At 36.1% G+C, this 26,173-nt stretch overlaps 1 protein-coding gene across 1 annotated transcript in view; it reads left to right on the top strand.

Moving 5' to 3' along the window:
* Nucleotides 1-26,173, top strand: part of JADE3 (jade family PHD finger 3) — a 36,831-nt gene that overhangs the window by 3,843 nt on the left and 6,815 nt on the right. The window contains exons 2-9 of the mRNA XM_026707341.2: nt 11,004-11,063; nt 14,058-14,140; nt 15,082-15,239; nt 16,176-16,366; nt 17,820-18,031; nt 22,176-22,343; nt 24,540-24,656; nt 25,312-25,782. Of these exons, the coding sequence (XP_026563126.2) occupies nt 11,015-11,063; nt 14,058-14,140; nt 15,082-15,239; nt 16,176-16,366; nt 17,820-18,031; nt 22,176-22,343; nt 24,540-24,656; nt 25,312-25,782 (1,449 nt within the window). The 5' untranslated portion in view covers nt 11,004-11,014. The remainder of the gene's footprint in view (nt 1-11,003; nt 11,064-14,057; nt 14,141-15,081; nt 15,240-16,175; nt 16,367-17,819; nt 18,032-22,175; nt 22,344-24,539; nt 24,657-25,311; nt 25,783-26,173) is intronic.

Raw genomic sequence — 26,173 nt, 5'->3', positions numbered from 1 at the left:
GAAGGCCTTCCAGAAACCATCGTGGTCTCCATGTCCTGGTCCTGCCTCCTGCTTCGGGTAGTGGTTTGATAGTCCTTATTGCCCTCAGCTATCTGTCAGGGCATGGGTGTCAAGCTATCTTCCAGGGCACAGGTGCAAAAGAAATGAAAAAGTCAACATGAATTTAAAGATGCAGCAATACATGCAGTTTTGGGCATACTATGGTATACTCATATGATACTGCTATTATGTGAGCTGCTTTGGCTCCCAGTAGGTTTCTAGAAGCAATTCAAAATGCTGGGTATTTCCTGTAAAGCCCTATGTATATGGCATAGGATCACTTTTATTTCTTTGATCACCTCTAGTGGTTTCTGTCTGCTCCACCTGATCTGGCAAAATAGGCATGCTCCAGTACCTCAGTATAACAATAGCACTTAGTACTTAGACATATATACTGCTGCATAATGCTTTTTACAGCATTCTCTCAGCAGTTTACAATGTCAGCATATTGCCCCCAACAATCTGGGTCCTTATTTTACTGACTTTAGAAGGATGGAAGGCTGAGTCAACCTTAAGCCCTGTCAGGATCGAACTCCAGACTTTGAGCAGAGTTGGCCTGCTATACTGCATTCTGACCATTGCGCCACCAGAGCTTCTAGTCATCTAGTTGATCCCTGGAAGCATGTATTTGTTATGGAATCTGCACAGTCGACATCCCCCCCTTCCCCAAATACATCTACAAATCTATTAGCTTTTACAAAGAGGTGAAGACCCCATTCTTTAGGCATTGGGAGGTGGAAATTATGCTGGGAAGTCTGGCTTGGATGTGTGTATTCAGTGCTTTGCATATTTATTGAGCTCAGTATTAATTAGGATTTGTTTTAATATAATTCTCTGCTTTTGCTTGTTTATCACCCAGAGTTTCTTGGATAGATGGGCAGACATATAAACTGGTCCTGGCCACAGAACTTAGAGGCATGGTTTCTAGACCCATAATCCTTTTCATCCTTTGTGGAAAAAAAACTATTTCACAAAAGAAAAAAAAATCCTTATTTTAAAAAATAAAAATATGAAATATAAACATTAATTTAAGCTTTAAATATTAAATGCAAATATTATGTGTTGGGTAAAGATACACTTCAGAGCTGCCTAGATCACAAAATCCTGATTAAAAAGAAAATTCAAAAGAAAATGCAGCGCTCTGAGTAGTTCACAAGAAGATACTGGCCTGCTAAAAATAAAAGTTCTTGGTATATTACAAATCAAAAGGCAACTCCAAAGAAAAAACGTGATCTAAAAAAAGTTATGAATGTCTGTGAAATAAAAATCAAAATAGTTCTATAATTGATATAGACTTATAGAGAAATGATAAATAAGAACATGAGACAATAAGACTGAAGTACCACAGAAAAAAACATTAATTAAAGCTCTAATATAATTTTTTGAGATTAATGTTACCTACTACTGTAAAATAGAAGAATTCTAAAACAGTGGCTCTACTTTCTTCATTTGGACCTCACCACTGCTTGGAAACTTTTGACCATTTTATCAGAAACTACTGGGTGTAATGAAGTTTCATCTCTTCCCTGTCTTGTTCCATGCTTCATTGGAGTTGCTCCCAATTTCACTTCTTATTTAAAAAAAAAAGCAGAAGAAGGAACTGGAGTATATCACTTTCTAATTCATTAGTGTAACCTCTGCTTCAGAATAAATTTAGAACATCTTACATTAGGGTCCAATCTTCCTTATAGGGATGTGAATTGATAGTCTGAATGAGGGACAAGGCTGAAGCTACAGTCATACACAAATCTTATTTTAAAAAATAGCAACAGTAATAATTTTTTTAAAGTTGATATTTTAAGTCAGTAAAAATATGCATTTTACCACGCAAAAACCATTTTACTGTTACAGACAAAAAATGTTCTATGTTGACTTTTCCTTCACCAAAATTCTTTAATGGAAATAAAGTTTCACTTTTGTTGATAACAAATCTGTTTAATATTTAGAGTAATGTTAACAATCTGAATTTTCATATTTCTCACAGCATCAAATTGATTTTTGTATCTCCCTTTTGAGACAAAATAATTAAAAAATCTGGATTCACATAAGTATATGAAACAAGAACCATCAAATGTTTTGCCATATTTGGATAGTCTTGAGTTAAGCTGCTTGAAAAATAATTCAGTGGAAGTTTATTAAATTTTTATTCTAGCTGAGGTTAGATCTAAGCAAATAGTACTTTCTAGTTTACATTTAGAAGAGAAAGTACTTTCTCATCTCACAGCAAATAAATCAAAATAGCGCTACCATTTGGAAAATTTCAGCCTGTTAAAGCAAGAAAAACACTGTTAAAATATACCCTGCAGACAAAAGAAAAAAAAATCCTGACTAGATTAGGAGAAAATTCCTGAAGTAGTTTTATAAGGCAGTATACTTATATAGCAGGCTATTTTTCTTTTTAAAAAGAGATTTAGTAGTTTTATTTATGATGAAACTTTTATATAAAGAAGTGAAAAGCTTTTTATGTATCCTCTTCATTTTCTGAACATTGCTTTTTCTTTTCTTTTTTAAAATCTATAAAGATCTTATTAAATATAGAAGAAGTAGAATATAAATGATTTGATTAATTAAGAAATTGGAATAAATATTTATGGAAAGAATAAATATTTGTAAAATATAGATTGTTAGAGCACATAAAAAAGGAATTAAAGGGCCAGGCTAGGAGATGTTTATACTTTTCAGACAGATATGGAATAATGGTTCTTGCATTTCTTTGGAAACTTTAAGTGCCACTAAAGATAAAGGAAAGCAGTTAGCTGATTTTTATTTAATTTTCACAAACATCTCTGTTGCAGAAAACTGCTAAGAATAATAAGAGAATAGTGGATTTTATGCATTTGAGCCATTTCCAAAATTGGCAGGTTTTTTTTTACTTTCCTTTAAAAATTCTACTTTAAAGTTCATATTGCAAATAAACAATCTTAATTGCATTTTCATAAAGCATAAACTTTAGATGATTATTTTAAACACTATCTAAACTCTTCACATTTATCATATAAATATAACCTATATTGCAAACTAAATGTTATATCTGAATATGGGGAAATTATATGTGCATGGTGCTCATAAATTGCAATTTGTTGTTAGTGGGACTTGTATAATGGGTGCAGTGCACTTTTTAAGTGAAAGGTGTCTGTTTTCAAAATCTGTATCCCAATTTTTCCCTTTTGTTGTAGGTCTAATAAGCCTCTATATTTTAAAATTATTTCTCAAGCCCTCATTGTGGGAATTCTCTATTTGGCTACATAACACGCTCAGAAATGTTTCTGAACTGAATAAAATTTTCTCATAAACTCTTGAAACAAGAATGTCTGTGATTATAGAATACTTTATATACTGGTAAGTATTGGTAGAAAAGGAATTAATAGAAACTGCCCCTGACCTTGCAGACTGCAGTAAAAACAGACAAGAATCAGGAATAATCATTTTGCTTCTGTTAGCTATTCCCCACAGTTTTCCCACCAGCTAGACACAGGGTACCTATTCATTGAAAGGATGTCTGCTCAAATGCAGCATAGAAGTAAAAAAAGAACAGTGTTACTTGCTTTGGTCCGGAAGGATATGAACACAGAAGTCCTTCTTTCTAGCATGTAACTGAATAGAAGGGGGTAATGAAAAGAGAGTTCTTCCAAAGACAAATGTAAATATTGTCAAGTATTTAAACAACAGAGTAAAACCAATGTGTGGCTATCTACACAAAATGTAAACTACTAATTTGATTTCTGTTAGCTGCAACTGTGTTCTGAATGCAAATGGTGTTGGGGATATTTTACAAATTTAAATTTATTTTGTAAATTTTTGTGTTAGTCACTTCAGCTAAAATATAGCAAGGTGTCAGAGCAAAATGGTAATCTACTGTGTTTCTCCAACAATATGACCTTCACCAATAGGAAGGCCCAGCATGATTTCTAGGCATGAGGTGAAATTAAGCCCCACCCCCAAAATTTAGGCCTATTTAATCAATGTGTTTCCACGCCATTTCTCACCTCGTTTTCTACACAAGGTGAAGAGAAATGGGGGGGAGGAGAAAACTTGCCTTTAGGAGTGCCCTGCAGGTAGCCTAGGCTAGAATACCCCAATCTACCAATAGAATATCAGCCTATAGAAGTTCCCCGAAGGCAGAGTCCCCAGCCGCTTCGTGGCAAGGCGTGGCTGCCCATGTCCCCTCGCCATTAGGCAGTGTCTTTCGGGCGATGGAAGCTCCCCAAGTGCAGTCACCAGCCACTTCGGCCGGTAGAAGCAGCCTCGGAGCAAGCGTGCGCACACCCCTCGCCACAAGGCCACTTCTATCGGCCGATAGAAGTGGTTGGTGACTGCACTTGGGGAGCTTCCATTGCCCGAAAGACAGTGCCTAATGGCGAGGGGACATGGGCAGCCTCGCCCCGAAGCGGCTGGGGACTCTGCCTTCAAGGGAGCTTTCGTCGGCCGATAGAAATGGCCTCGCAACAAGGGGAATGTGCGTGTGCACTCGCCTCGAGGCCGCTTGTACCGGCCAATCGAAGTGGCTGGTGACTGCCCTTGGGGAGCTTCCATTGCCCGAAAGACACTGCCTAATTGTGAGGGGTCACGGGCAGCCATGCCTCGCCCTGAAGCGGCTAGGGACTCTGTCTTCGGGGAGCTTTTGTCGGCCGATAGAAATGGCCTCATGGAGAGGTACATGTGTATGGGCCACTCTAGGTGGGGGAGGAAATTAAGTCAACCCCAAAAAGATGGCCTAGCCATTTTTTCAGGGGTCAAAAAAAAATAAGGCCCGGCCTTATTTTGTGAGAAACATGGTAGATTTGCACAAAACAACAACAATAATATTCATCCAAACCACAATTTATTAAGATAGAGTAATATATGTATTATCTCACATTTAACAATTATTTAACAAAACAGCTATTTAATAACTAATAAAATAGTTAAAATATAATACTATGTTTCAGTTTTGTTCTTTCAAAGCATAATTGTGGATGTTCTGAAGTTATTTATAAAAATTAATGTGAATTGTTTTCTTTTTTAGGAAATTGGAATTTTGAATGGGATAGTTAAATAATACAGTAGTTTAAGCTTTTTTGTGGAATATATTGCTGTACTGCCATTTTTTTAAATTTTCATGCTGCCTTGTACTTTACCAAACAATGTATTTTAAGAGTAATTAATTTCTTTCATTTACATGTTTTTGTCTTATTACCTGTTTCTATTTATTTTATTTATTTTCTAAGCGTGACCTAGAAATAAAATGGGCCCAATTCAATTGTGTAGAAATCTCTGCAATTTATTTCCGCAAAAAGCAACATAGAATTTCTGTCAAATCTTAAAATAAACGTTGTAACTATAATTTATTCATCACATCCCTATTCGAATAAACTCAAAGTAGAATTTGAAAAGATAGGCCGCAACAAGCTGAATTTTGGAATTATATATTTTAAAATGTTTTAATTGTCTTGTTTTTATTTTTTGTGCATATTCCTGTATTTCTGTTTTTAATCATTTTGAGCGTTCTACAAATACAGGTAGTCCAAAATCTATGACCACAACTGAGCCCAAAATTTATGTTGTTAAGTGAGAAATTCGTTAGTTTTGCCCATTTTATGACTTTTCTTGCCACATTTGTTAAGCGAAATACTGAAGTTGTTAAGTTAGTAATACAGTTTAGTAATAAGGGAATTTGGCTTTTGCATTCTTAGCTTGTCAGAAGGTTGCAAAAGGTGATCACGTGACCCCAGGACACTGCAGTGGTTATGAATATGAATCAGTTGTCAAGCACCCAAATATATATCACATGAACATGGGGATGCTGCAATGATCACAAGTGTGAAAAATGGTCATGTCACTTTTTTCAATGTCATTATAACTTTGAACGATCACTAAATGAATTGTAAGGCAAGGACTGCCTGTAGACGATAACTTGAAAAATGAAAGAGTTAATTTTTGTTTCATAAATCTATATGTCTTATAACTAAGGAAGCTGCTGGGAAAAATTATCTGGTGGCTTGGGGTTGGATATTTTCAGTAGTATGCTGATGACATTCAGTTATTTATATCAATTCTGCCCAAGTGATGCCATCAAGATTCTGTCTCAGTGTCTGAAGACTGTAGGAATACAATTCCAACTCAATCCTAGCAAGACTGAATGACTATTGATAATTGGTGCTGGAAATCTTTCAGGTTAGCACTGGATGGGTTAATATTTTTTCACAACATAACTGATATGTAATTTGGGAATCTTTTAAACTCTCAAAGAGCAAATAGTAAGATGGCTAGAAAGGTTTTTACTCAAGTTTATCTCGAGTGCCAGTTATGCCTGTACCTAGATCAGGAAGCACTCACTATTCATAGTTACTCATCGCTTGGTTGCTCCTCATCTGGATTGATGCAGTATGCTTCACATGGGGCTGCTCTTGAGCATCAGAAGCTACAACTGATTCAGAGCACGGTGTGAGTAGTTGTGGCACTGATCCTCAGACTATGGCCCGCAGGACAGATAAGGCCCGCCAATGCAAAGTATCCAGCCTGTGGAGTGGTGGGATTCAGCTCCGCCCCTTGCCATCGGCCTTATCTTCCAGCGTGCATCCACTCCAGCCACACTTCTGGTTAGTTATTTCAGTGGTTGAACTACACTTCTGATCACACTGCTGCTGCCGAAGTTAAACGCGAAGGGTGCAGGGGAGGGCCAGATGACTGAGGGGTGATGACGCCAGTGCAGCCACCTCCTCCCAGGCCAGTGGGTGGGTAAGGGAGGGGATGCTGCCAGCTTGAAAAGCAGCTCTGCTGGCTCAACAAGCAGCGCTGCTGCCGGCAGAGCAGCCACGTGATCCAGGGCCAGTGGTGGGCAGGGGAGGGGCTGCTGCTGGAAGGCCCAAAAAAGGGTTTTAGTCCATTTTTCACCTACAGAGACATTCTGGAGGCGGGGGAGGTGAAAAAGGGGGTGCACAGATGCCCCAGGAGGCCAAAAAAAAGAGGCTGTTTTAGCCAATTTTTGACCTGCAGAGACATTCTGGTGGTGGGGAGGAAAAGAATGGGGTGCACAGAGAGACAAGACACAGAGAGAGAGAGACACACAGAGAGACTTGTTGACTGTATGCTCCTTGGGGCTGAGAAGAATTGCTACAAAACTTGAGTTTCCTGAAGTGGACCACTAGACTCCTAAACAACTGAAAAACGAGCAACATGCAAACAAAAGCAAATAAAATACCCCCAGGAGCAAAACAAAGTTTAACTTGTGTGCATTGTTTAATGGACTGTTAAATTGGCCAAGCCCACCTGGTCACATGACCTGGCCATGCCCACCCAGTTTGTCCGACCCCCCCAACAGTCTGAAGGACCATGAATTGGTTCCCTGTTTAAAAAGTTGAGGACCTCTGAGTTACGTAACACTCATATAATCCCACTACTGCACAAGCCATAGTAATTACCAGTGAGATTGTGGGTGCAATTCAAAGTGCTGGAGATCATCCATAAAACCATATATGGCACAAGGCCAAGAAGTGGCTATCTCAAGTTATCTGCTTACCCAACAAGATTGGACATGCTCCAAGACTCATCTATCAGACAGTGCCATTTTACATCAGTCAGATAGCCTTCTCAATTATTCTATTACAGTCTGCCCTATGGAGCATTGTCCCCCCACCCAAATATGGATGGCACCAGTAGTGCTAGCCTTTAGAAAGTTTTGGATCTGGTTCTTTTTGGCACTAGCCCAAGATTTTGCATCAACTGTTAATATGTGGTATGTGACTTAGCCGTGTTGCTATATGGAGCTTCACTGATGTTTATGTATTATGTTTTTTTAACCTTTCTTAATGATTAAGGAAGCGGGAATCCTCATAATTTAAACAGGAAAACTTGAATTGCTTCTTTCTTTGAATATTGCAGTATTTTTTTCTCTTTTTGTAATCTTCAAGTTTTTCTAGTTTACCAGAATTTTTTTTGGAAAGAATGACTTGTAGTGGAAAAGGGAAGGAATTAGTGTTCCAAACTTATTCATATAGCACTAAATTACATATTGGCACTGGATACAAATTTGCTATTGACTGAAATAATTCAATTGCATGATTGGAAATTTTTGAGTTATCTTTTGTTTTAAAGCAACTTAAGAGAACATTCTAAAAGAAGGTTATTGATAGTAACTTTTAAATTGTCTTTCTGTGAGAACTCCTGTAAAAAAGTGAAATGGAAAATGATCAAAAAAGGAAACTAGGACTTTATGGCAATCACTGGAAATGTTTACTTCATGTTTTTTATTATGTTCTTTGGGAAGTGTAACCAGTTGCTGAATTTTGTTGCAAAAACGGTGAAAATATTTTTCACTAGCTGGAATATTTTGATCTAACTTTATAAGTTTAATGATATCATAAGCAATACTCCAATATTTCCTTGCATCAGTATCTTGCAGATCATAGGAGTAGCGGAATCTTTATGTAAAATGGAATCTCTTATTTGTGGATTGTTAACCCACAAGTTGAAGCTGCATAATAAACTGGATCCTAGTCTGGGTTAATAACACTTTATCCCTGTAGGATGTGCTAATGATTCTCAGGCATGTTGAGAGATGCATGTTTGAAACAAGTAGGAGATAGGATACACATACACACAAAAGGTAAAAAAAATAACAACTGGAAAGGCCATTGTGAAAAGAACTTGTATAACAGTAGCTTCAGAAATGCTCATCTTCCCAGTATTGGTAGCTGAGATCCTCAGTACTGATGGCCTCCAAGAACTCTGTATACCATTGCATTTTGTACCAGCATTAGTTTCTGAATACTCTTCAAGGGTAGGTCCATCTAGAGTGCATTGCAGTAGTCTAAGCATGAGATGACCCGGGCTTGAGCACAAGGATTCATGATCCAGGAAAGATTGTAACTGGAGCACAACACAAAGTTGCACAAAAGCTGTTCTGGCCATGACTGACGCTTGCTTGTTGACAGGAGTCCTGAGTTCAGGACAACCCCCAAGTTGTGCACTAGGTCTGTCTGGAACAATGCAACTCCATCCAGAACTAAAGATGTTTAAAGTCCTGGATCCTGAAACTCCGTGCACCCAAAGCCACTCTGATGACCCAGGGCTGGGCATGGAAGCAACACAGCCAGAATGAAGGCTTAACTCCCCATTATTGCTCCAACTTTCCCCCCCAACGCCCCACTGTTCACTGCAAGTCCAGGAGCCAAGCCCTAAACATGTAGCTCCTATAGTTCTTGGCTGCTATTAGTCCAGAGCAGCAGCACAGTTCTGAGAGCAGCCACAGTTCAGGGAATTTGGTTCCAAGGAGTCCTCGTCACAGGAAGAGTTCACTAGGACTGTAGCGCAACCCGAAGCAGAACTGTGTTGCTGCAAATTTGCATATAGCCAGACCAGGCAAGCAGGGCAGGTAACTGCTAATCTCCGGAGTTCCTCTGCTCTGCTACCTGCCCTCTCCTCCCCCCTTGCTTGTTCATTCTGCGCCCTCTCTCCTTCACTGGCAACCCTTCCCAGGCCCGAGGGAGCTGGGATTACTTTGTCCTGCTCCTCTGGTCTTTCCTCCGTAGGCCCTAACCCAGGCTCAGATGGGGCCATGACAGCCACTTGGAACCAGATTCAGCCAAACCCCGGCAGCCTCCAAGCACTGCAAGAAGGGAGTGATAGCATCACCAGGATGGAGATGTAAAGTTGACTATTATTAGCATACTGTGTGCAGATGAGAACAGATCTAAATTTATTTTAAAAAACCCCACAAAGACTGAACAATTAAAAATGCATCACAAACATGTAGCTGTCTAGAACGCCTGCCCCAGCTGTTGGATGAGACAGGCATTAACGGTCTGTAAAGGATAATAAGGAAAATAAAGAGAAGCAAGCAAATACTTTTTTCTGAACAGTTTCTAGAAGCAAATCGAAGAAATTAAGAGTGGATCTGTATTAAGGTCTTAAAAATGCTGAACCGTGTGGTATCATGTGAGAATTCTTAAATTCTTAAAATAAAAGAACTGATCTTTTAATAGAAAGTATATAATAACCCTAAGATCTGCCCTATGTACAAGACAGCTATATGATGTGTTCACTGAAATACTGATTTTAAAAAATGGCAATAAATACCGGTACTTTTAATCTCACTTTAAAGTAAACTATAAAACCATTAATATCTATAAAATTAATGGGCATATAGCAAAAAAAAAAACCCACCAATGTAGAAGAATTACCATGGCTTTGGCTAAGAATGTATTGAGATTAGCAAGAATGCTAATTTCTTGGAATTTTTTGAAATATGAAGCACACTCATGAAGTATGCTTGCTTGCTTGGACTTTCTAACATAATGGAGTAAGAGGAGAGAACCTCTTATAGGCAGCTAGTTAAATAAGAGAAAGCAGTAAATAACTATTGAACAATTATTGAAATATGGATTTAGTGGTGAATATTTCCAAAGCTTGGATCAGTAGATGTGTAATTTATTCCTACTAATTTTACAGTCTGATTTCTTGTTTATCTTAATGTTTATTTTAACTAATGCGGTTGGTTTAAATTGATGCCTTAATACAGTTTGCCTGGACAGTGTCTGTAAACAGTGTTATCTCTTGTGACCTAAAATGTAAGTTTCTCTGTTGTTGCACCTGGACTTTAGAACAACATTTCCCCCACCCCACCCCCAAGATCTTCATTACCACTATCCTGGTTTCATTCAAATAGAACATTAAAACATGGGTTTTCCTGAAACATTGGATAAGATTGAGGGGTGAGTCCCTTGTGGGTATGCAGTATGGTTGAGGAAATGTTTTTATTTTTTAAACGTTCACTATTTTCTGTCTTATTGTTCTTAATTTGATTTTAATACTGTATACCACAGTTACTTTGTAATTAAGCAGCTGTATACATGTGATAAATAAATAAGATATCCTTGTATTTTATTGAACAGCAAAACTAATTCTGGATGCAAAATTAAGGCATCTGGCTACTTACTTCCCTTGCAGGAAGAATTTTGCTAACCGTTTGTTTTCACTCTTTATAGGATGCTTCAGGATGAAACGCCACAGGCACCTAAGCAGCAGTGACAGTTCAGACAATGAAAGTAAATAAAGTGACCTAATCGTCCTTTGATCTGTAAATCTTCCTGTGGTTTCTTTCTTTGGTTTGAGGGCAAACCGTTATACTTTTTCTTCAGCTATAAAGAGAATTGCATTTCTTGTTCAGTTTCATTTCCTCTTGTGTGCTGTGGTATTTAGTAATATCAGAGAGGATCAAAACCAAATTAGAAACATTACAAAAGGAAGTTAAATGTAATTATTAAATTCAGTTTCTTCAGAGCCTTTGTTTAGAATAGAAAAAGCTGCATAATTCTAACAGGTTGCATGTATTCTAGTATTAATCCTTCTATTTGCAGTGGCACAGCTGTTGGGAAAAAAGCTGGAAATTTCCAAACATCAGCTGCTAAAATTCATATAGCATGTGGGACTTGATGTTTTAGAAATCATCTGGCATTCTTTCATTCCTTCTTTTTAAAATAATAATTTGTGTTGAAGTTTAAAAATATAAAGATAAAAAACTAATGCAAATTAAGAAAAATAATAATTAGGGATCAGGATAGAATCAAAGTGGGTAACTACTTTTAAAGTAGACAGATTAAATGTTCTTGTCTGTCCTTTCCTGAAGCTGGTCGATGACTCATTTCTGATTTGTAGGATGCTCAAGCCACTTGGCAGTCAACTGAGATTTAAGCCAAAATATCTCAAAAGGCCGAACTGTGCTCTCTGGCTCTTCCTCTAAGGATGGTTTTTCCCCCCTCTTGCTCTGCTCCTCTCTGAGTTCAAGGAAGAAGCAAGCTCCTGATTTCCAAATATGAAGGCATGTATAGATAAAACTCGAAAAATTAGAATATCGTGCAAAAGTTCATTTATTTCAGTAATGCAACTTAAAAGGTGAACCTAATATATGAGATAGACTCATTACATGCAAAGCAAGATAGTTCAAGCTGTGATTTGTCATAATTGTGATGATTATGACTTACAGCTCATGAAAACCCCAAATCCACAATTTCAGAAAATTAGAATATTACATGCAATCAATAAAACAAGGATTGTACATAGAACAATATTGGACCTCTGAAAAGTATAAGCATGCATATGTACTCAGTACTTGGTTTGGGCCCCTCTTGCAGCAATTACTGCCTCAATGCGGCGTGGCATGGAAGCTGTCAGGCTGTGGCACTGCTGAGGTATTATGGAAGACCAGGATGCATCAATAGCGGCCTTCAGCTCTTCTGCATTGTTCGGTCCCATGTCTCTCATCTTTCTCTTGGCAATGCCCCATAGATTCTCTGTGGGGTTCAGGTCAGGTGAGTTTGCTGGCCAATCAAGCACAGTCATCCCATGGTCATTGAACCAGGTTTTGGTGCTTTTGGCAGTGTGGGCAGGTGCCAAGTCCTGCTGGAAAATGAAGTCAGCATCCCCATAAAGCTCGTCTGTGGAAGGAAGCATGAAGTGCTCCAGACTCTTTTGGTAGACAGCTGCATTGACCCTGGACTTAATGAAGCACAGTGGACCAATACCAGCAGATGACATGGCTCCCCAAATCAACACTGAGTGTGGAAACTTCACACTGGACTTTAAGCATCTTGCAGTGTGTTCCTCTCCATTCTTCCTCCAGACTCTGGGTCCTTGGTTTCCAAATTAGATATAAAAGTTCCTCTCATCAGAGAAGAGGACTTTGGACAACTGAGCAACAAACCAGGTCTATTTTTCTTTAGCCCAGGTAAGACGCTTCTGACATTGTTTGTTCAGGAGCAGCTTGACAAGAGGAATACGACATTTGAAGCCCATGTCCAGGATCTGTCTGTGTGGTGGCTCTTGATGCACTGATTCCAGCCTCAGTCACTCCTTGTGAACATCCCCAACATTTTGAATGGCCTTTTCCTGACAATCCTCTTCAGGCTGCGGTCATTCCTGCTGCTTGTGCACCTTTTTCTTCTATACTTTTTCCTTCCACATAACTTTCTATAAATGTGCTTTGATACAGCACTTTGGGACCATCCAACTTCTTTTACAATTACCTTTTGAGGCTTTCCCTCCTTATGGAGGGTGTCCATGATGGTTTTCTGCACAACTGTCAGGTCAGCAGTCTTTCCCATGACTGTGATTCCTACTGAACCAGACTGAGAAACCATTTAAAGCCCCAGGAACCCTTTGCAGGTGTTATGGCTTAATTAGCTGATTAGAGTGGGACACTTTGAGCCTAGAATATTGAACCTTTTCACAATATTCTAATTTTCAGATTGTGGATTTGGGGTTTTCATGAGCTATAAGCCATAGTCATCTCAATTATGACCCATCACAGCTTGAACTATCTTGCTTTGCATGTAATGAGTCTATCTCATATATTAGGTTCACCTTTTAAGTTGCATTACTGAAAGAAATGAACTTTTGCACGACATTCTAATTTTTTGAGTTTCACCTGTATGTATGCCTTGCCAATAAGGCTGAACATAATGTCCGGTTTACACAATGAAAAGTATAAATGCTCAAAAAAATGAATATTTTTCTCCTCACACATAGTTGCAACAAATAAACTACAACATCATCCCTCATGAACATACTTTTAACAAAAAAATAAATCACAAGTCACGGAAGAATAAACATTTAAAATGCAGACAAAAGCACATTCCATTAAAAGTATCCAGAAACACAAACATCACCTTTCTTTCCCCCATTTCATAAATAAAAATTATGACCATATAGTCCTCATCTAAAATATACATGTCTGCAAAAATTACATTTGAGGAAATTTCCCATGTGCCCTAGGGCAACTGAAAAGGTGTGTTGCATTTTTCAGCAAGCATATTGATATTTTGATATGTTTGGGTTATGTAGAAATTCTTGCTTTTCTACTTCTATAAAAATTAGATACTTAGCTCAGAAATTGAACTAAGGCAGTAAAAAATTTTCTCATCTGCAAACTTTAGTATGACGTTAAACAAATATTTAATAAACTTTGCTTAACAGTCTCTGTTCTAGGAAAATTTCAATTTTCTTCCTTTTAATTCTCTTCTTTTTTCTTGCTGTTCATATAGGTCCTTCCACTTCTTTCTCCTTTTGTTCTAAATACAGAAGCAAATCAAAAACACCAACAAATGAACAAAAAAAGCCTGCTGAGGTAAGGTTATGCATTTTGATTCATAGTGTTTTACTTTAATAATTTATTTACTAGCTTACCTGTTCGCTTCTTCATATCCCAATCTTTTTGTTTACTATTGAATCTATATTAACATGAAGGAACAATCAATTTATTAAAATTTATAAAGTTTATTTCAGGATACTGACAGTTATGCCAAACTAAATGAAAGACATTGGTTTACAGTTGCCTCAAAAAACATCATAAAATCGGGTCAGTCATGGACTGAACCATTTTGTGATGATTATGACTTATAATTTTAATGGACAGGCTCTATTACAGTTGTAATTTGAGGACTATCTGCTGCTTGTAAAGTTCTGGGCTCAATTCAAAGTTGTCATAAGTAAATGGCAAAGTAGCAGGATAAATGGCATTGCCTTATCAAGATCAAATCTGCTATTCCAATAAGAATATTTTATGATGATGGCAACTCTTTTCCACAAAGCCTTGGCAAGACAGGCTCTGTAAGGACTGGCATGTTATGGCACACTGTTCCTTTTGAGGTCTGTGCCACACCATTCCTTGTACAGTTGCCAAACAGCTTTATTCAACTGTGCTTTGAATCTTGTTAGATTGATTGTTTTGGACACACATCTCCATGCAGTGGGTTGGGATGGTTAATTATTTCCTATTTAGTTTTAGTTTTTTTTAATTCATTTTCCTGGTTGTATGCCAACTAGAGTCCTTAGATTGGGTCAACTTATGAAAATGTAAATAAATATTAGTTGTATTTCTTGTACTAAAATTGTAATGCAGAGATAGTAAAAAAATAATATTTTTTTTTGATGCCATGCTTGCCACAAGCTTAATCATGTGGTTTTGAAGGCTTTTTTTGTGCATTACATTAATAGATTTTATCATTATATTTAAAAAATGAAATTTTAATGGATTATTTCTTTATTTATTTCTCACTATGCCTTCAGGTGTTTCGAAAGGACCTCATCAGTGCCATGAAACTGCCAGACTCTCATCATATTAACCCAGATGAATATTACTTGTTTGCAGATACATGGAAACAAGAATGGGAAAAGGGTGTGCAAGTCCCTGCAAGCCCAGAAACTATTCCCCAACCTTCTCTCAGGTATTTCTGTTAAACATGTGTGCCTTACTAAAGCACATAGTTTTTGTGCTTCCATCCCAAAGTAATATTAACATCTTACTATCCTACGACGGTTATCAGCTGCAATATATTCCATTTTGTAGAAATAAAGCATGTATTGCTTCAATTATTTGAGAAAATAATAAAAAATAAATGAAGGCAGAATTGAAATTTTAATCCAGAGGGAATGTATGAGAAATGCTGTCTGATAAGCAGAACTGACTGTAGCAATTTATACAGTTTAGTGCAGTAGGTCTTTTTTTGCAGTGGTTTTTAGGTCAGATAGAATTTCTAGTGCTTCCCCCAAAAAGCATCCTGTGAAATCTTTGGGCTCTTCTTCCAAGCACCTTGTTACAGAAGGTGGCCGATGGATGTCTAAAAAAACATCTTTGTAACAAGTTTGCTCTGCAATCATATCCAGAAAACCTCTGAATGCTAGTCTTAATTCCATTTCATCTAGGCATGCCAGGGTAGTTCTATTTTGGCAGATGAAAGCTTAATAGAAGAACAATTCTAGATGTTAGATATACCAAAACCAGATCATTAAAATCCTTTATTTTATTATTTCAAAGCTGAACTAATGTTTTTTGTATATATTTAATGGCCATAATTCAAGGCAGATTTTTAGGAAGTTAAAATCTTTATGGTTATTCAGTAATGATTTTGGTTACGTTACATTTTTGTTTAAACATACCATTGTCATCCAACCAGCACCATTATTGGTGCTGGTTGAATGAACCAATAAATTGTTAGTGATCAAATAACTTATCCATAGATGATCCTTTGGTGTGAAAAATTTAAAATTGCAAACAGTCTGTCCTTTGACCTAAGGGTCCTAAAGAATGGAATACCTTGTCATTGTTACTTGAATTCTTCCACCAGAGGATTTGTAGCTCATTATAATGTTTTGCTGCTTAGAATTGTAGCAGAAAAAGTAAATCAAGTACTTTACACACGGCCCAGAAAGTACATCCGTTGTTCAAACCAAGAGTCTGCTGAACCTGGCTACATCAACATTCTAGAATTGGCAGAATCAATGTGTCGATATGACTTGGATGACATGGATATCTTCTGGCTTCAGGAAGTAAATGAGGAACTTGCTGAAATGGGTGAGAAAGCAAAAGTAATAATTTGTTTAACATTTGATAATGTAACAAATATTCTGAAATAAAATATACGTACACTGATATTTGGTTCTATCATTCAGTATTATAGGTTTGTAAAGTTTTAAAGAATACTGGATAACTTCTGATGTGTTGAGTCATGCTTTCAGAGATATTTCCTTACCAGATTCTTCAATGCCTTCAATAATAACAGAACTTCTGTTGTACTGCCTCATTGGAAAAGTTGGGGTACATTCGGAGATGTATCTGTCTTGAAAATAGTCCACGTTGAATTGTATAGAACATCCAAACAACACAAGAAATGTTTTATGACATTTTGTATCGTGTCATAAACTGTTGTATGATAATTTTTAGAACATAACATATTTTATAAAATTCGCCAGATTTCAGTTCCACAGACTTCATGGGTCCTAGTTTTTGGACACATTCTGTAAGTTAGCCCACATGAAGTACCTTGACTGAAAACAGTTTATCCATTTCACCCAGTTAATAGTTAAAGAAATGATAGTTTAGTAGTATATAGACCTAGATTTTGTTTCATATATAAATATGTTAACATGAACTGTAAAATTAGGGTAAGTTCTATTAAGGTGGTTCTATCAGCTAGTTGGAAATTAATAGCATCCAGTAGAGTACATCATAATTCTTAGCAATCATGTGCTTAAAAGCCTATTTAATTAGTTTGAAATAATACAAACTGACATAGGAGTCCACAAGTCTGATTCTTTCATTTTAGTGACAAGTTATTTTAACAAGATTGCCTCCTGACTAAAGTTAAATTCACCTGAATTTATATCTGTCACAAACTGTCCTTTTCCTCCATTTCTAATTGGACAGGCTATAGTAACAAGGTCTTTGGGACTCAAAGTAATGTTATAAGGCACAGTAAGATTTGTATATATACATTTGTATATGTATATGATATGTATATATCTCTTTAAAAAAACAATGTGAACTTGCTGAACCCTTTTTTAAATCGAGTTTAGAAAATATCTACTAAACATAGATTGGCCTAATTTTAACCATGTATTTTATTATTATTTACATGAAGTTTCTTAGTTTATTGGTTAGAAACATAGAACATAGAATTATCTCTTACAAGTAAAAAAAAAGAAAGAAATATCATGAATATTGTGTATTTTGGAGGGGGAGGTGTTTGGCTCAGGGTAGAACTAGTTTGTTGTCTTCTTCCTTTTTTTTTAAACTGTTCCCCTGATACATCTTCTTCATTATTCTTGGCATTGTGGTTTTTTACCTTTCTTCCCATTATTATCGTGGAGGACAGAACTAATTCTACAAACAAAAACCACTCTGATAAGCTCATGTTAAATGAAAATCAGTATCATGTGATGCTAAATGTAAATTATGTTTGAAAATGAAAGATTTTAAGACATAATTCAGTGCACCATTTTTAATGGTAATTTTTACCATTTGGCAGGATATGGGCAGCTTGATGAAAATACCATGGAAAAAATGCTAGAAGTCCTGGAACGTCACTGTCATGAGAATATGAACCATGCCATTGAAACAGAGGAAGGGCTTGGTATAGAATATGATGAAGATGTAATCTGTGATGTATGCCGATCTCCTGATAGTGAAGATGGAAATGATATGGTGTTTTGTGATAAATGTAACATCTGTGTGCATCAGGTTTGTTAGGTTTAATTATTTGCGAATATGAATGCAACATTTAGCCTTTTTTTCAAAGTAAGGATTTTAAGTGATTTTTGAAAATATGCTGAGGAAACATGAGATTTTTGTTATGTAGTCAGATGTCCATTAAGTATAACATAATAGTACAGCATAAGCTCTGTTGAATCAGTAGCTTTAGACAGTTAGTGGTAACACTAGCAGAATGTTGTATCAGTAATATATAGAAAACGTTACCGAGTAACAAAAATGTACTCTGATAAAATATGCCATCAGGAAATATCCCTGATAGAGGACAAAAGAAAATACTAGCAATAAAAGGAGAAGACTCCAGGGTTCCAAAATTTATCATAGAAAATATAAACATTATTATGAAACATGGAAAATATGAACAACAGCATGAACGAAGTGAATGAAAACTTACAGAAAATCATTGATGTAAATTGTCATAAAAGAAGATGTTACAACAAACAAAATTTTAGAACTAGGGGAAGAATCGCATATAAAAAAACCCAAATGAAAATATTCAAAAATATACCAGGAGAAGTCAGGAGAAAAATTTGAAGTGCAAAGAAAAATTGGTAAGTGATAGATGTAGTGAAACTTAAATATTGGAAGCTAAATATATGCATTAAAAATAAATGAAATTACAGTATGCACAACTATGAATATATTACATACCTGGAAATATACCTGGAACAACCTTTTGTATTGTATTGTGTTTGTTTAGCTGATTTATATAGGTTACATTTGGGACATTTTACAATAAAAAAGATAAAAGACATAATATAAAAGTAGAAACACTTAGCAGCTGCCATTAAAATAACTAGAACCAGCTCCCTCGCACATCTGGGACTCCACACTCAGACACAAACCCAACTTTTCAAAGTTATACAAAAGGCAAATAGGGGCAAGGCTAATTTGATTTTGGACGGAAGATGTTCCGAAAGGCAGGCACTATAGCAGAAAAGGCTTGTCTGGGCCCCACTAGCTGATGTTCCTCAGCTGTTGGTACCCAAAGTCTGTCCCTTGCCAGATTAGTTAAGTAACCCAGTTCCAAGCCACACAGGTCTTTAAACATAACTACCAGCACCTTGACCTGAATATGTGAGCACACTGGAAGCCAGTGCAATTGTGGAACACTGGTGGTACGTTAGGTGAATAACTGGCACCAGTAACTACTCTTGCCATTGCATTCTGCTCCAAATGTTCTTCAAGGGCAGCCCCATATAGAGCATGTTGCAGTAATCCAACCCAGTCCCCCACTTTACATCATGACATTACAATTATGTAAACATGGATATAGGACTTTATAGATATAGATATAGTGGAATAAATGCAAAACTATTTAAAGGATAAAGAATGTAGGATCTGATTATACTGTATATCTGTAAAAATATTAAATATTTATTAATTAAATTTATATGCCACCTAACTCACTATAGAGCGGCTCAATAAGATCGCAAGTTAATAAAACTGATATTTTAAACAATTCAACATATTATACAATGCAGGAATTATTCCAGATGGGTACCTAATATCTAAGTTTACTTGTTCTGTCTAAAACAAACATAAAGATGTAGCGAATCTCTGTGATAGCCTTGGTGACTTATATTTTTAACATGTTCTTCCGAACATAAATGAGAGGATTTTTTAGAAATGTGAAATTGTTTTGAGCATAACATAACTTGAATTCAGGAATGTATTAGGTAGCAGGAATGTTCTTTTTAGCGTATGAAAAGTAGTCAAACATTGTAGAGATACAAAAGTGGATTTTTATGTGTATTGAGAATTATATGAAAATGCATTTAATTTAATGGAATTAAATATATTGAAAAATACAGGGCTGGATGGTAGAGACACATGCATTATTATGAATTTATATTAGAAACAAACAGCAGTTTTTAAAGATGAAGAAAAAGAAGAAAATTTTTTCAGATATGTGTGGTAAGAATGTGTATTGCCATTGTTGATCTTTAAATATGGTACATTCTGAAGTTATTTTCAAAGACGATTCAGAAGCATGCCAAGAAGATACAGTAATAATTTATTCAGATACTGTTTTATTAGTAAATATTGAGCAATGTTTGCAAATGTTAATCAAATTTTGTGGACTAAATATAAACCAGAAGAAAATAAAAGTAATCATTATAAATAAAATCTCTGAAATAAGTATTACTGTACTGAACAGGAAAGCACATGCATAATGTATAAAATATAAAAATGACCAACATCCTAGATAAAAAAATCTACACCCATGGTTTAGCAAAAGTACAGCTTTGGACAATAATATGAAATAACAATCAGCATTGATTATTGCTGACTGTTTTAGCAGGAGATAGCACTAAAAAAAATAAAAGTGACAAAACATTCAAATCCAACTTTCAGTTATCTCACTAGAACTGCTGGTTTCAATCATTTGAAGTAATTTCATCCTACTCTGTGCACGTTATCTCAGTTTAGGTGCAGTCTACAGTTCAGGTCATCATACAGGGCAGGGGTGTCAAACTCATGGCCCGCAGGCTGGATGCAGGCCCCGCCCCCGCCTGGTTTAGCGCAGGGGAAAAAAGTCCCCATATGTCAAGTGACGATGCAAATTTGACACTCATGATATAGGGGGAAAAGATTAAAATTGAGTCAAATAACTGTTCCTCACATCCTTTGCAATATATTTTTTCTTATGTCCTTGAATGGAGGGAAAGTATGCTGATACAGAAACATCTTACCTTAATATTGCCCACAATTTAACCTTTGCTGCACCTCTGACTGGAGTTCAGGATGCCTTCCCTGGCATATAGAGTCTTCATGCTCCACATTGTCTGTCCACCAATCACATGCCAGAATGTACGGCAGAGTAATTTACAAATGTTCAGTTGCCATTTGCCCTATTTGAGTATTAGTCACTCATTACATTAGCAATGCCACTTGTGTAAAGCATTACATGTTTTCCAGGTCCCACAAGAAGGGTCAAGTAAAAGGAGTCACAAGAAGGCATTCTCCGGAAATCAGCAGTAGAATACTTCTCTGTCTTGCTTTAGCTCTTGCCAGAAATTGAGACCTGAATAGCCATTATTTCTTCCACTGAATGTTAGGGGAGATGAATACAGTCCCCAACTGGATCAGACTTAAAAAGACAAGATTTTGTCTTTTTGAGCGGGTTGGGGAGAAGTCTCTGAATGCCTCTTCTAGGTATGTGCTTTGGGAAATAACCCAGGATTTCTGAAAAGATATGCCTGGATTTGTACTGTGTACATTGACGGGCATTCAACTCTTGAATGCAGCTCAGCCAATGTCATAATCTTGTGCTGGTTATAGAGGGAAGAGAAGAGTACTTCTGAATGCATCTTGGCTGCATATATGAGACGTCTGCATTCAAACAGAGGCTGGGCAGCCATCTCTTGGAGAAAGTTTAAATTCTTGCATTGAATAAGGAATTAGATTTCCAAATCTGATTCTATTAATATTTTTAAGAATTCATGAAGAAAGTTATCACGGACAGTTATCTTCTAAAAAGGTCTATGAACAATGAGAAATAAACAGGACAGACAGAAAGCAATGAGTTTTTAAACTTCATAGAATGATCCTGGTTAATAACATTAGAGCACTCATGAAAAGGGAAGTTCATTTTTTAAAATTTATGCTTGGCCAAGAGTTCCCTCTACTGGATAAAAGTAGTACATTTTTGATGCAACTACCTGTAAACAGTCTTTTTGAGATTCTTTACTTCTTAGACCAATTAGAGCACTTTCCCGGCTTATTTTATAAATGATGTAAACATGTAAAAGAGATCCATAGGTGTCATAAAAAGCTCTTTTCCTAAATCAATAATACGTACAAAAGGAATTGTTCTTTATATATTTGTTGTTTGTATGTATTTATATTGAAAAAAGGGCTGGTAGTGAAGAAAAGTTGCTACCCAAGTTCCGTTTTCTTCTGAGAAACCACACCTGTGCCCTTGATGGATATTCAGTTTTTATCACTAAGCATAAAATAAAGTGTAATGTATTAATGAAAAGGTTCATTGTTTTCCATGCTTTGAAAATAAATGTGTAAAAATATACTGTGGTTAAAATGCATAAAGATAAATAATACATACTTCTTTCCTATATAAGACAGTATTTTCTTTTTTCTTTTTTATCTCCAGGCATGCTATGGCATCCTAAAGGTTCCTGAGGGGAGTTGGCTTTGCCGTACTTGTGTTTTAGGTATACATCCTCAGTGTCTCTTGTGTCCAAAGAGGGGTGGAGCTATGAAAGCCACAAGAACGGGTACTAAGTGGGCACATGTGAGTTGTGCTCTCTGGATTCCAGAGGTAGGAATATATAAATTACTTGCTGTCTTTTTATCTACGCTGTTTATATGTGAGGAAAAGATTCTGTGATATAAGCTTGTTTGTTTTTATTTATTTTCCATTTTTAATATTCTATAGGGCAGGAAGAAACAGTTTCAGCAATTTGTGAAAAGAAGATTTTAGTGTAACTTACATAAAAATTATATAAACTTTGCAGGTACAGTAAAAATTCACCTAAGAAGTCATTATTATTGGCAATGAATATTATTGGCAATTTTTTTCATAAGGGCAATTGGTCATGCTTTAGTGTACTAATTACTCAGTGAAAGTTTATCTAGAAAGTTCCAGTTTTGAGCAATTCTTTGATGTATTTGAAGCCTGCAATCTCCTGAATGCTCTATTTGTTCCTACATTAATATTTAAATCTTCTCCTAGAACTTCTCCCAGGCTAATTTTATTTAATATTTCTAACCCCAATTGTTGAGCTTCCCTTTAATAAAAGTAAATCTTCCCTCTCTTTGAATCTTTTTAGGCTTTATTAGGATGGCCACCTCTAATAGTTCCTTCTGGAAGCAATTTCCTTCCAATATATTTATCCTAATTCTTCTGATATATATGGAGTTATCTTATAGGAAATATATATATATATATTTCCTGTAAGATAACTACAGTTAAATTGAAGGATTTTTAGTATTTATTTATTCTAATGTTTATTGAATCACCTTATTCCCTAACATTTAATGAAACCATCCTATTGTTCTCCCATTATACTTCTTGTTTTCTTTATTATTCCTACAAAACAAATTACCCACAATGAAACCCCAACTACCCTATTCTGATCAGCTATCCTTTTCATCTCCTATTCTTTCACAGCTTTCCTGAATTTCCTTCTCCACTTACTCCTCCCACCCTCACTATTCAGAACACGTGAATAGAATTCACAGAATTCACTCTAACTTGTTTAGGTGAATGCTATCTTGAGCTCTCACCTCTCAACCCTTCCCAACTCATCTTTATTTTAACTTTCAGAAAATACTTTGTTATCGTCTTTGTTTTATCTTAAGTATTTGCCAACTAATACAAACAATATCAAATATTTTGTTGCAAACAGCAACCAACTTATGAGTGATATAAACTGAATTATTCCATTGTCATATCTTCTCAAGTTATACAAATCTTTCAAGTCTCACAGCTTGTTATTTATTAATTTTTTATGAAGCATTATTTATGTTTATTAAGAATGCTTAATCTCTGGAATATAAAAATAATACCGGTATATTTTCCTTGTGGTTGAAATCCAGTTGGCAGAAAGTGACCTCCCATTTATCATATTTTTCTTTTGAGTAATTCTTCTGTTAGAGATTTGAAGGCCTTTCTTTTTTGTAGTGTGACAAGTCTGTTATCTTGGAAAAAGAACAGTTTATCTCCATTGTAATTTATCTTTTTTTAGTCCTCAAGCTTTTTTTATCTGATTACAACCCTTTCAAGTATATCTCTTGATTTTTGCATTTGATTGGACTTAGAGAGAATATGGGGCATTTTCCTCTTTCTTCATCATCATTTTTCCTTACTACTACTTCAGGGTGCTGACTCAGCTGTCTTTGATTCATAGCTGTAATTCCTTTGTCATTTTGAGGATTGCCCTTCTTAGACATCTTTTTTATTATTCATCTGCCCAATTAATTGTATATTAATTAAAATCAATTGGCAGACATAAGCAAAATAAAACTAGGTCAGGATGAGCCCAGTTGGTTCACCTTGGGGTCTTCTCCAATAGACTCCAAGGTGAACCAACCTAGTCTTTTGTTGGACACATGTGATGCTCAAAGCCGCAACTTCCTTTATAAACCAGTGGTACACCTAATGAACCATACTGATGAAAATTTGCAGTACAGGTCATATCATGATACAAAGCCCATCCTTGGATACTTTGAAGTTTGATGCTAGTATGGCAATTGTGCTACTTGCATCATGATTATTATTCCATCAATTTTCTCTTGTGACTGCTTATATAATATTTACTAATCAGTTCTATTCAGAGCAAAAAAGCTATAATATTTTATTATATTTACACTGTATTAGCTATCCTGAGAACCTTGTCAGAAATCAATTAATTTCATTGTAACTTATTAGCATTATTACTGTGGCTTAAATATTTTCTTTGTTTTGCAAAATGCTAAAGTAGAAAAATAAAGTAGTTTTGTATGTTTTGCATAGGTAAGCATTGCTTGTCCAGAAAGGATGGAACCGATTACAAAAGTGTCCCACATTCCTCCAAGTAGATGGGCTTTAGTTTGCAGTTTATGCAAAGTGAAAACTGGTGCTTGTATCCAGGTATATGCTGATTGATATGCTGTAATCTTTGAACTTAAAGAATTGAAATGGTTCACTAGCCAAGCATATTTCATTCTGATTGGTATCAAATACCTTCCTCATAATATGAGGAAAGAATACAAGTTTAGCAGCCGCTTTGTTCCCTGGTAAGCAGCTTTTAGAAATCTTTGGTCTTTGGAAAAAGAAAGTGGACATTAAACAAAATAGGCATTTGTAGAATAGTGGAAGTTTTCTAATTTGATTGTGGGAAGAGAGATTTGGCATATTCATGGGTGCATATGTTTCACAGTTGGTACATGCTTTTGGGGGGATCTGTGGGTCACATACAGAAAAACATGTAGCTTCTTTAAGGAGATGATTTGCTGAAAAGTTCTGTTCAAATCTTGAATCGTTACTAACTGTGTGTCAGGAAGCGGTGAATTATTTAGCGTGATTAGTTTTTTGGGGGGGAGGGGACAATTTAAGAGGAACTCGAGAAGTGACTAAAGGCTTTATATGGGGGAGGGGGAGAGAGAGATACAAGTGCATTGCTGGAAGCAGGTTTCTTGGGTTTTTTTCTGTAATAGAAGGCGTGGGCCACTATAATTATGAGAGATTTATTAAGGGGATTTTCAATATCTGTTCTGTTGATGCTTGATTTGTTTTCATTCAACAGTGCTCTGTGAAGAGCTGTATCACTGCCTTTCACGTCACATGTGCCTTTGAGCATAGCTTAGAAATGAAAACAATCCTGGATGATGGTGATGAAGTCAAGTTCAAGTCATATTGTCTAAAGCATAGCAAAACTAAGCAAAATTTGATACCTGATACAGAGAACCTCAAGAGCACAGTAGACCTGAAGCAAACTGAGAGTGAGAAAACTAGCTTGCGTGCTCAGAAACTTCAGGAACTGGAGGAAGAGTTCTACTCCCTTGTGAGAATAGATGATGTTGCAGCAGAACTGGGGCTTCCTAAGCTCACTGTGGACTTGACCTTTAATTACTGGAAATTAAAAAGGAAGAGTAACTTTAATAAACCATTATTTCCTCCCAAGGAGGATGAAGAAAATGGCTTGGTTCAGCCAAAAGAAGATAGCATTCATACTCGAATGAGAATGTTTATGCATTTGAGACAGGATTTAGAGAGGGTAAGTAAGTGGTGCTGTTATAAATGAAGCTGTTGCAATAAGAAAAAAAAAAACCCAGTACTGGAGAATGAGGGATAGAGTAATAATTAAAATGGAAGATACTTTATGGATATCTTAAATGTTGGGGAAAAACTGCCTCATTGATGATATTTTTACAGACTTATACTTCCCTTTTAACACTGGTTTTAGAAACTACCTCCAAAAAAACAGGAAAAGAGATTAATCTGGTTCTTCTCAGACATGATGATCACTGATAAATTTTTTTATTGTGGACATTTAAAGTATCCAAAAGAATGATTTGTGAATGGATAGTAAAATGGGACTAGAGTTATAAAGGGAAAATTTTGAAAAATTGGAGTATTTTAAAGGGATCATAAAGAAAGGGCTCAGG

Source organism: Pseudonaja textilis, chromosome 8 (assembly GCF_049901715.1).
Source record: "Pseudonaja textilis isolate UNSWEBS1 chromosome 8, rPseTex1.2, whole genome shotgun sequence".
Lineage (NCBI taxonomy): Eukaryota > Metazoa > Chordata > Lepidosauria > Squamata > Elapidae > Pseudonaja > Pseudonaja textilis.
This window is presented reverse-complemented; position numbering and strand designations above follow the sequence as displayed.